The sequence below is a fragment of the Onychomys torridus genome, chromosome 19 (genome assembly GCF_903995425.1).
Source record: "Onychomys torridus chromosome 19, mOncTor1.1, whole genome shotgun sequence".
Taxonomy (NCBI): domain Eukaryota; kingdom Metazoa; phylum Chordata; class Mammalia; order Rodentia; family Cricetidae; genus Onychomys; species Onychomys torridus.
This window is the reverse complement of record NC_050461.1, coordinates 50,583,332-50,600,895: the sequence shown is the minus strand read 5'-3', so window position 1 is coordinate 50,600,895 and position 17,564 is coordinate 50,583,332. Positions and strand designations below refer to the sequence as shown.

At 40.8% G+C, this 17,564-nt stretch overlaps 1 protein-coding gene across 1 annotated transcript in view; it reads left to right on the top strand.

The window, feature by feature from the left end:
- Positions 1 to 878: 878 nt before the first annotated feature.
- Positions 879 to 17,564, top strand: part of Tfb1m (transcription factor B1, mitochondrial) — a 36,136-nt gene continuing 19,450 nt past the window's right edge. The window contains exons 1-4 of the mRNA XM_036169285.1: positions 879 to 1,078; positions 3,640 to 3,791; positions 14,435 to 14,543; positions 15,920 to 16,071. Of these exons, the coding sequence (XP_036025178.1) occupies positions 946 to 1,078; positions 3,640 to 3,791; positions 14,435 to 14,543; positions 15,920 to 16,071 (546 nt within the window). The 5' untranslated portion in view covers positions 879 to 945. The remainder of the gene's footprint in view (positions 1,079 to 3,639; positions 3,792 to 14,434; positions 14,544 to 15,919; positions 16,072 to 17,564) is intronic.

Genomic DNA, 17,564 nt, shown 5'->3' with positions numbered 1-17,564 from the left:
GAATAACGCCTAATACATACATACATACATACATATATATATATATATATATATATATATATATATATATATATATACACACATATATATTTTTTTTTCTCCTACATATAGGAGGGAAAAAGAGTTGGCAGTAAAAGAACTATTAGGAGCAAGGAACAAGAAAATGGAGAAACAATGGACGGTAGTAGAGGGATTAAGTATGATCACAGTATGTTATGTGCATATATGGGAAAAGTCACAAACAAGCCCACAACTTTGTAAAATTCATATACACTATTTTTTTTAGATGAGGTTTCTCCTCAGCTGGGTACATTTTGATGGACCAGAAGAGTAGGAATTCTAGTGGCTGGCCCTCTCCGCAAACATGGATGAGATCAGGCAACCACCCCTGCACCCCTCTCCACCCCCACCCCCCATGAAACTCCTTCTGCTGCCAAATCATTGCTGCGGTCACTGGCCACCGCTGACAGCAAGCTGAACTTACACCGGGTGACCGCTTTCATGGGGCGCTCACAATTCTGAGCTACTTAACAGAAGAAAACACTGAGGCTGAGAGAAGTGAGAGACGCGAGGAAATAAAAATACCTAGCCGGCGGGCAGTGGGAAACTGCCAACAGAAAACAAATGATATTGCCCGCTGCTAATCAAGTCTGGCCTTTGGAACCTCCCAGAGGCGGGGCTACAAAGCCCCGCCCACCAGGACAGAACGCGCCCATTCCCCAGGCTCCGCCCCCTCGCCGCACCCAGCCTGCACCGCTCTCTGCCTGACGCAGTCGTGCGCTCCCAATACTTACAGACTTCCTGCTAGTCTCGTCATTTCCGCCAAGTTTCTACAACCAATAAGGTGGCCTCAGAGGCGGGCCATCGTCTCCCAGGCCCCGCCTTCCCTGCGCGGTGGAAACTTCAAGCCGCGGCGCGAGGCCGGGCTGCGCGCGCGTGGGCCTGATGGCTTCCTCGGGGAAGCTCGGCACTTTCCGCCTTCCCCCGTTGCCCACCATTCGCGAGATCATTAAGTTGTTCGGACTGCGAGCGGTGAAGCAGCTCTCCCAGAATTTCCTCTTGGACTTGAGGCTGACAGGTGGCTGAGTCGTCTGTTCGCCCGGGTCTCCCCGGTGGGCGCGGGCGGGTGGTGGAGCCGGGCTGGGCGGGCGGCTGTCAGTCAAGCGCATCCCTGGGCGCTCGGAGCATGCTGCTTCTGGAGCTCGCGAGCCGAGGCGATGCTCTGGTGGACGGCTCTGCCGGCCGGAGTTGCTTCCTGCGGGCTTTATCATGAGTGGGATTTAAATTAGTGCCGTTTCCCTCTTGACCCTATGCCCAACCTGTGCCTCATTAGCCTGGCGCGGTAACTTGGCGCCTATAATCTCAGCGCTAGCGGAGCAGAGGCTGGAGGGTTACCGCCAGTTAGAGACAGAGACCCTATTTCCAAACGAATCCCAAGTAGTAAATAGGATAAATGCTCACTTCTTGACTCTAAGAATCCCTCTAGGGAATGGATATTCGCTCTGTAAGTGCATACTAAACAAACACTGTAAACAGCTACCTTGTGCCAACTCTGAGACTATAATACTGCCACAGCGTTGAGTTTGCAATTTAGTAAGTTGATATACTCATGCCTCTTTTGAAGTCACTTTTGTGCGGTGAAAACTATACAGGGTGAAGGTCACCAGTCTGACACCCAAATTTTGCTGAGATTACAGGTGTTTGTTGACTTACTTACCACCCACGTGTGAGGGATCCACAAGGTGAGATTGTGAGAATAAGGTTCATTTGTAGCAAATAAGGGCACTAGTCGACTGTTGGGAGTACTTAAATTTTAGCCCCTCTCCTACATTAAAAGGGACGACCCCCCCCCCAATCAGTTTTGTTTACATAGTACAGGGACAAAGAATAAATTAGTCATTTATTTTTTGAACTTGGAGCCTTTATTCTGCCTGTAGCAATATTAATGTGGGTAAAACAGTTTACTTAAGTTTTCTCGTCTTTTATTTAGAAAGGCCTACAAGAACCTTAAGATCACCTACTTTTAGAGTCTTTGGTTCCAGCGATAGCTAATAAGTACTGTCCTCTCCCTGCCACGAGCAAATACTACACAGAAAGCAGACGGTCTCCTGTCTGCTCAAACACGTGATGCAGCAGGTGATGTTGAACTTCCGACCCTCTGCCTTCGGCTCCCAGGTGCTGGAATTATAAGCCTGTGCCACCGTGCTCAGTTAATGATTGCTCGGGAATGCCAGGCAAGCTCTCTATCAAATGAATGACATCCCCGGCCATTTAATTTTTCATCTTCATTTTCTCATGTGCGTCCCGGGGAGGCGGGGGGGGGGGGGGGGGGAGGGGGGAGGGGAGGGGAGGGGGGAGGGGAGGGGGGAGGGGAGTTCCAGATTCTCGGGTCCTTTAGCCACTCTTTGTGGAAACCAAAGTGAAAGGAAATACAGGCACTTGTCCTCATGGGCTCAGGTGGAGCAAGACTCAAACTCAAACGACGTAGGTTTTGGAACCGCGTCTTTGGTTGGTTGTATTTAAGTGTTCCTGAGAAGCTTAAGAATGAAACCACACGTTGCTGCTTTCCATTTATGAGACTGAGAATATTAAGTTCATAATTCTCCTGCTTATTAAATCATTCTCATTCCCTCGAAGAGACCAACTGGCAACCTGTAACAAAACAAGGATTTGGTTTTAGATTTAGTTCCACCTTTGGTGGAACTCCTCTGTGCCATTTGCTTTTCTTCATGACATTTGATGTATACTTTATATAAATCATAATAGGATGGTAAGAGAATGTACCTGATGTCACCCAAAACAGATAGCTGGTTAGGGGATGTTGATTGCCTCTCATCTATTACAAGAGAATACTGTTTGGGAGTGGGTAAATAACATTTTGCCTTTGCATTTACCTGAATTGATAATCAGTAATCATCGACTGGGACAACTGTACAGTGTCCATATACAATGCCAAGAGGTGCAAGTGTGTCTTTAACAGTAAAGTTTCCACTGTCCAGGGGGTCCAGTGGCACAAACTTTATTATCCTGCAGTCAATAAGAACAATCCATTGTGTTTCTCCGGAGTGATGGTTAGTTGCAGTGGACCATTAGTCTGTTTTATGATTTCTAAGGTTCTGCTAACTTAAACTGAAGACTTAGTTTTTCCTTTTTAACATGTGTGTTACCAGGGCTAAAAATTTCAAGTAGTAAATCCAAACCTTTTTTTCTGGAAATGATCAAGAATTCAGTAGTCCACATCTACAGTGGGAATTTGTTGTGCATGTCATTCTGACCTCCAAGTAGCTAGGGGTGAAAATAGCGAGTCCGGCATTGTCCTTCCGGATTTTCACCTGCAACGATGGGAAAATGAATGGGGAAGATAGCTGATGTTCAAGGGCTATAACGAAGCGCTGCACACTCGTCTAGGACCTGGTTGCTTAAGTGGAGAAACAGAAAATGCAGTATTAGTTAAATTTAAATTACGGAAATTAGCAGAACAATCCTGTTTAAGGAACCGGTGCGGTGCAGTGACGTAGGATATTAATGACTGTTATGTGTTTAAACTGAGAGCTAAATAATCCCTAGTAACTGCTGAGGAGTCTTATGAAACTTACTGTGATGATGAAGGTAACTAGCACTTTCTTTTTCTTTTCTTAGACAAAATTGTGAGGAAAGCTGGCAGTCTAGCAGATGTTTATGTTTACGAAGTGGGCCCGGGGCCTGGTGGAATCACAAGGTCCATTCTCAATGCCAATGTTGCTGAACTCGTGGTGGTTGAAAAGGACACTCGATTTATTCCAGGATTACAGGTGAGATACTTCAAGTGTCTTCTTTAGCAAGCAAACCGAAAGAAGTCTTAGGCCATGATTCTAAAGTCCCTGTGTTGACCAAGGACTGTTCAGGCAGCTCTAAAACTGCGGCTCTCCAGGTCCTGTCCCAGACATTAGGATTCTGTCATCTAGACAAGGCTGGAAAACTGTCGCACACAGGAATACCCAAGTGGTCTGTTGGGTACAGTTTGAATAAAGGCACTTTAGACATGGATGCTAAATAAACTAATCATTTCTACAGGTTAGTTTATTTCTGAGCCGTGCGTATTAGGGCCCAGTTCTGAAGAAAGGCATAAAACTAAATAATTATCAATAATGACCAATGGCATGACTTAGGAGAACTTTTTAGGTTCCAAAAAAGCATTTCCACACATAAAAGATAAAGAAGATACATGCTAGACCTCATGGAGAAGAATTAGTTGTTGAGTTTAAGCATTTTTACAGGAGAATTTTTCAGTATAAAGTTGCCCCACTTAGAACTTAGATGAGGTTTGGATGAAATTTTTAGACACACAGGTGCTAAAAACTTGAAAAATAAATATATATGGAAAATACATACATACACACACACACACACACACACACACACACACACACACATATATATGGAAAAACTTGAAGGGCTGGGGATGTTTCACATGACTAGTGAGAACATATGGTGAGTGTCTTCACTCTGCCCATCACAGGCTAGCCATGGAGAATAAGCCTGTTTTGGTTATTGTAGGGGAAAAAAAAATAAGTAAGTGGAAATTCAAGGAGTCAGGTTTGGGGGTTTGGAATAAAGGGGAAGTTGAGTTTTTAAAGCATTGGCACACAGATTATATCAGGGATCCTATAAAGAAATTCCTCATAAGAGGCATTTGATTACTGGAAGGCCTGTGTTTGATTTCTGTATAATTCTAAAACTTAAAAATAGCCCTGAGTTTTAGACCCATATGAATAGCAATTTATTTTATGTCTATAACAGAACGGTAAAATTATCCACTATTCTTCTACTTGGTTTAAAAATAGTATATGCAAATACTTGTCTATGTTAGAATAGTTTGAGGAAATTTCTTTTTAAAATCTAGGATTTTGTTGTAGGCAGAGTTTCTCTGTGTCTTAGCATTTGCTCCCAAATAACCAAAAAGAGGCTTAATATTAATTATACTCAGCCCATAGCTCAGGCTTATTACTAACTAGCTCTTACAATTTAACCCATTTCTATTAGTCTGCATTCTGCCACATGGTGTTACCTCTCTTTCATCTTGTTTCTCCTGTTTCCTCTCTGTCTGGCTGGTGACTCCTCTGACTCCACCCTCCTTCTTCCAAGCATTCTCTCTGCCTCCAAAATCCTGCCTAGCCTTCGCCAATCAGCTTTTTATTAACGAAAGCAATACACATTTACAGTATACAGAAGGATTATTCCACAGCATTTTATGGGCACTTCTTTGGAAAACTAGTGATTTTATTTTTCTCATCTGGCTTCATCTGGTTTTCATGTGTTAAATAATTGTATAGTATTGACTTGTATCTAGTTTTGCTGGTCAGAATTCACTTCAGATTGCTAACTTAATTTTGGGAGTGATACATGGTAAATGTTTCAGGACCATAAGTGAAAGTGAGTAGTGTGGAGTTTTCTTTTGTTTGCTTTAAGAACCATCCCCCCACCCCCACCCCTGCTGGCAGTGGAAGTAGGAATACTGTTTTTGGTGGGATTATCTGATGACCTAAAGAAACCGATAACTGCTGTGTTGTTTTCTTTGTGTTTATTCTTTCAGCCCTTAGTGGACACAAAGAGCATTCACTTGACTTTTGTACCCTTCAAAGAGGCTTTTTAACCATCTATTTTCCCGTTAATCAGAGGGTGAATAAAATCCGTGTTAATTCTCACGTTAATTTATGTCTTCTCCTCTGTGCATTCACAGTGTCTGAAGACTATTAAAAGGGTGACCACCACCCTTTTCTTCCCCCACCCCGCCCCTGGAGTGTCTGCCTCCTCACTCTGTACCTTGTTTGGTTAGATTTATCATGGCTGGCAACATTGTATCTTTAATGCTTGTTTATTTGTCCTCAGTCTCGCCCCTTTAGAACAGAAGTGTTACAGGATAAAGATCTGAGTCCTTATTCCTCTGTATCTCTAGTGTATACGACAGTGCCACAATGTGGTGTCTCATGTGGGAAATGAAATCATCTGTGACTGTTGTGTATGTATCAGAGCAGCTGACTAAATGTGTCGCTGGATAGTAAAAGCAAATAGGAACATTGATTATTGGGAAGTTTTATGCCTTTTTTTAATATCAAAGCTAATTCAAGGTAAATCACAGGAAATGTACATTTGATTTCTTACCAGTTTCACAAGCAGCAAAATGAATTCTTAGTGTCTTCTTTGCGGGGAAGGAACTTGCCTTAAAAAGAAATGATGGGAACTAAATTATCAAATAGGCTTCTTTTTCCTGTAAAGAATGTTTCAATATGTAAAGCTATGCTCTGTTAGATGTCCTAAATTAATCATAAAATTGAGTAAGAGCCGAAATAGAGTGATCTATTTTAAGGATTCCATTTTAGTGATTTCTAAGCTAATAGAATTACTTTTTAAAGAAGGTGTAATAATTTATAAAATATCTTCTGGCTGAAAGTATGTCATTTGTAGCTTGATTCAGTTGTTACAGCATAATCATGACGCAGCTATTGGGGAGAGAGCATGTCACGTCCCTTCTATGTATTGGAAAGGGAAGTAAATCTTTCCCATGTGTGAAAGCAAGCAACATGGGTGATTTTTATGGCAAGGGACATTGGTGGTCACATTGGCTGCCAGGATGAACTTAGACTCTAGTTGTGTGCCCTTCGGTGGAAAATCTGTGCATTTTGCCTCAATTTACTCAGAATTGTTACTAGTATTTAGTGAGTACCTGACACTTGGTAATGATTCAGTGAATCTTTTTGTTTTGCTGTTTGTTTTTCAAGACAGGATTTCTCTGTGTAGCCCTGGCTGTCCTGGAACTCTGTAGGCCAGGTTGACCTTGAACTCAAACATCTGCCTGCCTCTGCCTCCTGAGTGCTGGGATAAAGGTGTGCTCCATCACTGTCCAACTTCAGTGAATCTTTATTAACATCGAGTTCTTGTTTCTGTGTCTTGGGCATCTCTGGTGATTAAGAATTGATCCAGGCTGCTGCTAATCAACAGACTTTTCTGGTAATGTTTTACCGCTCAGGTTGTCCATTTCTTCCTTGTTACGTTGTGGTCATTTATTTTTCTTGCATTTCTGTGATTCTCTATGAAGGGGAGTAAGGAGACTTTATGTCTCAGGAAGCTTGAAGCTTCGATAGAATTTTTTTCTTCCATTTGTGAGCTGGAGATAAGGTCATAAAAGCCTCTCTTTGGACAAGGAGTCCAGATTCTTAAATTTTTGTTTTTCATACATGTGTAATATATGGTTACAATGTATCATTATATGATTAGTATGTATCATCATAATGATAGCTAATATTTCTGAAGCATTGGCCAGTAAATACTTTGTCTTATAGGTTTATTGCAATTTTATTGAGATCATAAACCACACTTAGTGGAATTACTCAAATTACTGACATGCTGTGGTACTGTCCTCACACTAAAGATGGTAAACGTGGTCATGAGGAGAACTTGTTCCTTGTTATGGATTACTTGCTCTTCCCTTTGCCTATCCCTGGACAGCTCATCAGGAGGAAGATTTGTCTCCTCTTTATTAAAGTTACTTTTGACTGTAATAATTTCATATGTACTTTTTAGTTAATGCTGTGTATGTCTGTGTCTTTTTCTCAGAATAATTATTTTCACACATGCTGAGGTATTAGTAACTTTCTGTGTTTGTTGCTGTATAAGTAGTCCACTGTGTTAGTATACCAGTTTTGTGGAATGTTCACTGTTCCTCTTTGATGGACTTTCTTAACAAGTCATTGGAATATTAGCATGCAACTGTTTTGTAAGTGTGTGCGTTCATCTTTCTCTAGTAAAGACCTAGGCTGTAATATCTGGGTCTGGTGCTCTGCCTGGGTCATTTTCTGTTACACAACTACCAAACTGTTGAGGTGCCTAGCCCATTTACCACTCTGACTGGATGGAGCCGAGTTGTAGCTATACAGGCTTGCACACACTGGAATAGTGACCTTTTGGTGTTTCGTCTGTTTGAACCCTTGTGATTTGTATGTAGTGGTGACTTTCAGGTTTGATAATGCCTGATGATTGTATGTGTATCATGTGCTTCCTAGTCACCTGCAGTCACCTAGTCACTTGAGGAATTATTTAGATATATTTACTGTTTTTAGTAGGGGTCCATTTGTCTTGTTAAATTTTGAGAGCTCTTTATATGGTTCAGGCACATGCTTTGCTGAGATTTTCTCAGCTGTGGTGGCTCTTTTCATTTTCTTAATAGTGTATTTTGAAAAGAAATTTAACTTTTACAAAGTAGAAAATTTTCAGCTTTTTCTTTTAAATATGATTTTACATCATTTTTAGAATATTTTTGAAAACCAGTTACAAAGAACTAACAGAAAAATATGAGCCAGACAGTGGTGGCCTTTAATCCCAGCACTCAGGAGGCTGAGGAGGCAGGTGGATCTTGGAGTTCAAGGCCAGCGTGTTCTACAGAGTGAGTTCCAGAACACCCAGAGCTATAAACAAAAAGAAGAATGTTTCCTGTATTTTAGCTCTTAGCTTTAGACCTCTGTTCATTTTGACTCATTTTGTCCATCTGTGTCTGTCCACTGTTCTCCTTGACTGCCTCTGTGCACTGCATGTCGGGCTCATGTTCCTGCTTTTAGAATTGTTCCCTTGGTGCTAATATTGGAACCCAGTTCCATTCCACTGGCTGCATGCTCTGTCTTTTGCTTGAGATTAAGTTGAAACTAAAAATTAATTTGGGTAGGAATTCTGATCTATGAACATAGTGTATAAATGTATTGATATTTTCTCTTGACACTGTTTTATACTTCTTAGTGGGCAGATTTTGCACACACTAGATTTACCTTTAAGAATTGCATGCATTTCGGTGTTTTTGTTTTTGGTTTTGTTTTTTCAAGACAGGGTTTCTCCATGTAGCTTTGGAGCCTGTCCTGGAATTCTCTGTAGCCCAGACTGTCCTCGAACTCACAGAGATCCACCTTCCTCTGCCTCCTGAGTGCTGGGATTAAAGGCATGCGCCACCACTGCCCGGCTGAATTATATGCATTTCAATGCTCTTGAACGATTCTAGTTTTTGGGTTTGTTTTTTTTTTTTTTTTTGTTTTTTTTTTTTGGTTTTTTTTTCTACTTCCCAGTGGCCTGTTGCCATTGATGTCTTGGATGCTGACTTTGTACCCTGAAACTTTACTAAACTCAATTATTGGTGGCTCCTTTGTAGATTCCCTCTTATTTTATGTGTGTATTACCATGTCATGAAATAAAAACAGTTCTGCCTCCTTTGTTCTAATCAATCCCTTTGCATCTGTGTCGTCTTTTTGTCTGCCATGGACTAGGAACCCCAGAGTGATGTTGAACAAGTAGAGTACACACCCTTCCCTTACCTCTGACTGGGGAGAACAGTCAGCCTTGACTACTGGGATCTGGGCCTTTTTCTGGGTCGTCTCCTCCAGCTGAGGAAGGTCCTAGTTTGCTAAGGGATGCTGTTTTCTTTTTTTTTTTTTTTTGCAATCAATGAATATTGGATTTGTTTTTTAAGAATGCTTTTCCTAGATTTATTGAAATGTTTTTCCTTTTGAATGTGTTAATATGGTGAATTGTATTGATTTTTTTTTTTTTTTTTTTTTTTTTTTTTTTTTTTAGCCCAACCATCTGTAATAGTAATGCCACCTCTCCTTTTTATGATACCGGTCATTTATGTATACCTATTTTTTCTGATTGATTTGATTATAGATGAGTTGACTTTATTGATCTCTAAAATACAGCTTTAATTTCATTGACTTTCTGTTTTCAGTGTTGCTGACATCTGCTCTAAATTTCTCGTGTTTTGTTTACCTTGGGCTTAATTTGTTCTGCTTTGTCTGTAGCTCATGGAAGGTGGGAGCTGAGACATTGACTTTCTCTCTTGTCTTACAGACTAATGCTATAAATGTCAGCTTTGTTAGGAAATCACACATTTTGAAGTGTCATGGTTTTTCTTTAATTCCATTAAAAGTAATTTTATCTTATGCTTTGTTTCACCCATTAACAACTACAATAACTAATATTTATGAGGAGTTGACCACTGAGTACTTTGTTTTACAGCTGCTTTTGAGCTACTAAAATTAAAGAAAAACTTCAAAAGAAATTCAAAATTTCCATCTAAACTCTATTTTTCTTTTGACTTGTGGGCTTTTTAAAAATCATTTAATTTGCATTTTTTCTATATATCTTTCTATTATTTTCATTTCGTTATGTCCAGAAAGCATACTTGTATAGCATATCATAGCAAATTTATTCAAATTGATTTTATGGTATAAACACAGCCTTGGTAAATGGTTCATATGTAAAATATACATAAATGCTGAAAATTCTTTTTTGTGTGTGTATTTACCTAGAGTTTACGAAGGAGAATGTCTGGTGTCTCATACTCTGTCTTAGTGTACGAAGCTCAAGGGTTCTTCTCAACCAATAGGTTATGTGCCTGCTTAGTGGAATTTTAGAGCCACAAAGGAAATCATTGACTATGTTAGTAATGTATTGGGCCTTTTGTGATAGGTATGGCAGAAAGATCGTGGGATTGAAAAGTCAAACCTGAGACGTGTTAGCCTTTGACCCCCAGCTTCCTGTTGAAACTGTGGTAGCTCCCCTTTCCCTTCTGTACCACAGGAATCACACTTTTTACCTGCTCATACATGAAGGTGGAACACTGCGTAAGGAAATTTACTTCATCACACCTATCGGAGTCCATGATGGGCCTGGGCAAACAAGCTTCTACTACAGGTCTCTGCCCTGTTTAAGAAGCAAGCACCCACTTTGAAGCTATAGTCTCCTTTAAAAAGAAAGGATTGTAGCATCCACTTAAGTCCTTTTATAATAGTATCCTTCATCTATTTTGGACATTCTTCATAACAATACATTTTCAACTTTCTATTTATCATATACCATATTATATGATTCTTCTCAGATTTGCTTTAGAGGGTTTGCCTAGCTCTTCTGCTGGTATTTATTTGAGCAGTATTTGGTCTCTACTATATGACAAATAAGGAAGAAGGTAGTTAATGCTTAGTTCATACAGTATTGGCTGCTGTGAGCCCCTTACTGTGAGAAAACGGCATGAAACACCGAATAGCTATTTGATACAGCTCTTCTTGTTCTCAAAGAAATTTGAATTTTTGCTCAAGTTCCAAGAAATGCTTTAGTTCTTTTCTTCATCAAATTAAGTTGCCAAAAAGCCACCTAAGTCAAGCGCAGTTATACCCCCTGCAGAATGCTTGGTGTTAGAGGAAAGGATGCTTCTGCATGTGTTATCTGACCTTTATTAAAGACCATGTCATTGTTCCATGTGCCTTTTACAAACCCTAACACAGGAAGAAACATTTTCTCTCTTGGGGGCTTGGAATAATTACTTCTGACACTGTAAGAATTTTATATGCCATTGTGCAAGCCAGGAGCTAACAGTTCTGTTATGTTAGCAGAAGTCATTTTTACATGTGTGTTTCTCCTTTTTATGACTTGGTTCTCTACTTTTTTAAGACTTAGTGAACATCTTTTACTCAAAGCCATTTCACATTCCATTTTGGAAGACTGTATTTAAAACTAACATTAAAATCGTAGAACAGCTTGAGAGTGGCAGTACAAATACTCACCTTAGCATGGTGGGCTGTGCTCTGAGCCCATCAATCATGCTGTTACATCTCCAGATTTTGACGTGTAATGCTTAGGGCCATTCTGGAAGGGTAATAGTGCTTTTTCCCACCCCACACAGCATGATCTGATTTTTCCATTATCTTTGGTTGGGTAGGGAATCTGTATGTGTTGTTGCTGAGTGTCATTTTAAGTGTTTAAAATAGTGTTTTCTATAATGATAATGCCAGTTCACTTGGCTTGGCACCCCCCCCCCAAACACCTCATACTCAGCTCATTCCTTCGGCCATGAGGAGTTGGCTAAGGGAAGCTGAGGCCGCACAGTTGTTGAGGAGGAACCAGCCTTCTCCAAGATGGATTTGGTTTGCCTAGACCGAGTGTTAAACCCGAGTGGAGTCCAAAAGAAACAGTAGAAATGCAACTTTGCACAGGAAAGGGAAGTAGATTGCTGTTTTGTCAGTTCTTAGTGTGCAGTTGTGTATGTGAGAGTACAGAAAAAATAACATTTCAGACACGGCTATCAGAGCATGGTAATTAATACCAAAGAAGCACGTTTACATTGTTTTGCTTTAGTTCTAATTACTAATTACTTAATTACTTTCTATATATTGACATCCTTGTGTAACAGAAGCTTTTAGTTCTGCCTCTTTGTTTTTTGATATGCTAATTTGTTTTGTTTTAATTATGTCAAGCAGAAAAAAACTTAGCCTTCTCTATTATTGGTAAGTGTTATCATTAAATTCACTGTTTATACAGTTATCGAATATCCCATAAGAATTCTCTCAGTTTTTAAGTATCTTGAAATTACAGTTTTCTAAGACATATTATCTGAAACTGATTGAATTAAATTTTATCAAACCATGGTAGCTTAAAATAATCCTAAAGTATATGAACGCCAGAGGTATGCAGATATTTTTGATCAATAACCGTGACTAACCATATCAAATTAACTGATCCTAAATTTAAAATGTCCACCCTCTTACTAAAACAGGCTATGTACTTGAAACTACTATTTGTATAATCTTGGCTCATCTATGACTGAGGTAAATCTTTGCAATCTCTTCTACCCCACAAATTTGGAGAACCAGCTTCCGCAGTAGTCTGCATTTTCGTGAATGCTCTGTAGTCGTCCGCTCATTTGCTTATTGAATGCCCGTTACACACCTGCTGTGCGGTGCTGTCACTGCGGACACTACGAAGTAGGCAGGAAACAGATCTTCCCTGAGCAGCACAGCTGTTAAAGAGGAAGAAACCTGTGTGTGGGGGGCTGTCGTAGCATGCTACAAGTGGGGTCCGGAACTGTGGGCACCTCAGAGTAAGCAGGGCTGGAAGCTGTGGGTCTCCTCTCTGGCACGGGATACAGAGGGGAAATGGGTCAGCAAGCCATGGGCCTTGCTGCAGTCTCCTGCTGGCTTCCGTGTTAGTTTCAGCCTTCCTGTTAGTTGCTTGAAATGGACCAAAGGAAAGTGTTGAGGTGGGGGTGGGGGTGGGGGGTCGGCTTCAATGACATGAGGGGAACAAGGGCAAAGAGGCGGGATTCTCCAGGAACCTACATAGCATCCCTACATAGCCCAGTGCCGTTTCTCAGATCTCAGGGACTGAGTGACTGAGACAGTGTGCAGTGTGGGAAAGGGTCACTGCCCCTTTTCATGCTGTCCGCCTCAGCAGTGGCGCTTCTCACCCAAAAGCAGTCAGTCCTGCATTTTAAGCATGGTAAGCTCAGGGACTGCGTGGTTTCTTTGTTTGTTTGTTTTTAGTAAATTGATTTTACACACTGGCCGCAATTTCCCCTCTTTCCTCTCCTCCCAGTCCCTCCCCCAACCCACCCTCCTGTTCCCACCCCTAACTCACTCCTCCATTTTTGTTCAGGAAAGGGAAGGTCTCATGAGTATCAACAAAACATGGCACATCAAGTTGCAGGGAGACTAAGTACCTCCCCATGTGTTAAGGCTTGGCAAGGTGAACCATATGAGGGGTAGGATCCCAAAGGCCGGTAAAGGAGTCAGACAGTGGAAGAGAGGTTGTCTCTTGCTGCATGGCTTTTATTTGACCAAGGATATCAAGAAGTAAGTTTTGTATTAGATGCAGGGGGACTTGACACCCAGTTTGGCCCATCTTTGGGGCTCATTTAAGCTAAGGGCCAGCTTTTAGTATATGATGCTAAGGACTGAAATTAAGGAGAAAAAGTTTAAGGCTACTAAGGAACAAGGTTCTGTTGTTGGGTTTGGTGAGGCTAGGGTGGAACCCACAGATCTGCATATTCTGACAAGTGTTCTGTCACTGAGCCAAGCCCCAAGTCCTTACTGTTGTCTTTTGTGCTAAGAAAGACTGAAGGAGAAAAGAAACAGGTTCTTGGGAGTAGAAATGGGCTGAGAGGTAACTGTTGTGAAAATATGGAGGCTTGTTCTCAGGGTATAGTGACTGTGATTCAGGTCAAGGAGTATCTCAGAATGCCAGGCAAGGGACTTCCTACTTAGTTTGAATTTACTCAGATTGCATGAAAAGTTTTGTTTATGTGCAGAATCTTTTGTGTACATTGAATATACATAGGCTTAGTTGAATTAGCTCATTTTCATACACTTTACTCTTAATCCTCAGTATGTTCACTCTTACCAAGCAGCACCGCAAGTCATTCTGACCATCAAATTAGACTGATATGCTGTTTTAAATCCTAACATGTCACTCTAGTCTTTGCTGCTTTACCTAACCCTCGTTGTGTTAAGTAGACACACAATGGTTTCATCAGTGATCACATCTAGTGTTTGCTTTTCCCACTTATGAAATGCTGTGCAGGTCTAAGATTTTGAGTTTTGCTGCCCTGAAGTCTATGAGCTCATTTTATTGACCTCTTGTAAACTAGATGCTTTCTGATGCAGCACCTGGAAAGCTGAGGATTGTTCATGGAGATGTGCTGACATATAAGATAGAAAAGGCCTTTCCAGACAACGTTCGAAGACAGTGGGAAGATGGTAAGTGTCTTGGTTTGGGGTTGTTTGTCCGTTGTTTGTTTTGGTGGCAGTGGCAGGTGGATGTGTGTCTGTCTGACTCTGTTTTTGTTTTGGTCGTTCATATAACAGATATTTGTTTCAGTTATCACCTATCACCTAATAAAGTGCTTGCTTTTATATTTTTCTATTAATATTACCTGAACAGAATTAAATAATGTACATTGTAATTTTTTTCTGCTTTTATCCTTTTTTACAAAATAGGGTTATTTTTTCTGATTTTTTTTTTCCTTAAGACAGCGTCTCATGCTGTAGCCCAGGCTGATCTTGAACTTGAGAACCCTCTTGCCTTAGCCTCACAACTGCTGGCATTACAGGTGTGCACTACCATACCTGGTTGAGTTTTCCCTGATTCTAATTTCCTTGTTTCTAATCTTCAAGTTGTAGTTTCTATGCAAATATACTTTATATTTTTATGATGCTATACCAAGTATTATTACCTATTTTTCAAATGTTGTAAACCAGGCCACCCACAGACCTTTATCTTTCTTTCCTTTGCCTTCACAGTAATGACTCTGACCAGCCAAGGCACTCTTCCTTTAAAGACAGATGTTTACTGGGTACTAGCAGTGTTCAGCTCTTGGGAAATACAGATGATATAGGGCATATGGATTGCTAAAAGGAACTCTCAGAATAAGTGGAAGAAGGGGTTTAGCAGACCTATCCGCTCCTGTGTGTCTGGCCTCCCCAGGGTCAGGCTCCTCCGGAGTAGCTTGTGTTTATAGTCACTGACCTCACAGCACAGAGCCTGCAGTTCTGTCACTGACCCAGCCATGCTAGGACCAGTCATCATCTGGCAAATCCATCTGGTGTCATGTATCACGTTCACGACTTCTGTGCATCGGCTTCCCTGCTTATCGGGCTCCACCATTCTCGGCATTTGGAAACTGTTCTTTGCCAGTGCTTTGAGGGTTTGGGTTTTGGTTTTGTTTTCTAACCCACTTCCTGTTTGTTTGATTCTGAGACTCTTTTTGGCATCTTCTCTTGCTAAGGATTTGCTTGGATTTCTCTATTTCTTTGGTTTTGTTTCCACCTAAATATTTCAAGCATTCAAATTTTAGACGCAGCTTGTATCACCCTCCTGGGCCTCTGATGATCTGGCAACCTCATGGGCACTTTAATCTCATTGTGTCTTAAGAAAATTAGTCAAAATACCTTTTTCTCAATAAATACAAAGCTAATTGTGAAAAAAATGCATTTTAAGAGAACTGAAAAATACTGAATTATATCTTTCATATGCCTTTATTTGATCCTCATAATTAAATGTAAATTAAACTATTAAGATCATATTCAGAATATATTCATGTATTCATTCCAAATTGTCTTCTCCCGGCAACCAGATCCTCCAAATGTACATATTATTGGAAATCTGCCTTTTAGTGTTTCAACTCCTCTGATTATCAAGTGGCTTGAAAACGTTTCTCTTAAAGATGGACCTTTCGTGTATGGCAGAACTAAGATGACGTTAACATTTCAAAAAGAAGTGGCTGAGGTAAGTCTTACTTGGTCTAGATACTTCATTGTATGATCAAATTTCCAAACCAAATACTATGTGTTTATCATTGGCCGTGTTTTCTAAGTTAATACTTAGCCCAGGAACATCCAGATGTCAAGAGTGGTCTGTGCTCTCTTAAAATTGATCCTCTGCAATCCTTAGGGTGACAGTTAAAAGATAATATGGTAAATTTGTCATTGAAGAGAATCTCATTAACAAATATATAGATTGGCACTTGATCTCCCCACCCTCACCCTACTACCCACCACACACACATGCGCGTGTGCGCGCGCGCGCACACACACACACACACACACACACACACACCCCTATCCACCTACCTCAGTTAATGCCTGCTGAGCCTGCCTTCCTATGGCCTGAGTATTCTGAGTTTACAAAGTGAACCTCCAGGGTGGACAAGGGCAGCTTGCAAGATATGACAGCAAGGGCGAGCCTGAGGTGAGGATCTGCACTTACACCCTCACCTCACTCGATTGCATCTCCTTTCTGCCCCCCATTACCAAGGTAATCAGAACTGAGTTTTGGACTGTTCCCTTCCCTAGCCTTGATAAGCAGATTTGTATCCATGTGTGTGATATACTTTAGGTCTGTCCACTCTTAAGCTTCACTTAAGGGGAGTCATTCAATATGTGTGTGTCTATTGTAAACAACCTGGGATTCACACATGTGCTCATCGTTAACCCTTACTTCCACAGCTCTGTGTCTTGCCCACTCTTTCACTCAGTCTGTCCCAGGGTTTATTTCAGTGCTGTGCTATTGTGAACAAAACCATCGTGAAAGTTCTTGGGCACAAGGGCAAGTTCGAACGAGATAGGTGCCCAGAAGCTTCACTCCTCTTAGGCAGTGCTTAACTGTTTTCTGAAGGCATCAGGCCTGTATAGTCCTACCAGCAGTGTGTGCATGAGTTCATTTTGCTCCATATTTTTCCCGCCCTGGACATTAATAGACTTATACATTCTTTTTTTATTAATCTAGGGATGACGGTGTGTTGTACTATTTTTTGTCTTTGCTGAGTTTTAATGAAATGGGGCACCATGGCGTCTTGGGGTCACTTGGGTGTTTTACGTTGAACTGCTTACCCTTGGTAATCTTTCTGTGGGTTATCTTCTGTTTGCTAGTGCGCAGTTATTACATATTCTCTGTACTAGTACAGTGGACTGCAGATTTCCTTTCTCTATGCTTATATTGTCGTGGTCTTTTTACAGGATCTTGAGAACGAGACATTTCTTTTTCCTTAACTTTTTTACCAAAATATATTAATTATACAAAATAATCAGCTTTATGATGACACTTTCACAGATGTATATAATATACTTTGATTCTGTTCCCACACAGACATGCCCCATTATCCGCCCATGGTTCTGCACCTTCCCACTGATCTTCTTTCTTGAAGATCAGACAGTCTTAATTTTTAATTTATGGTTGTTTCTTACTGAAGAAATCATTTATGTCTTGATCATGAAGGTATC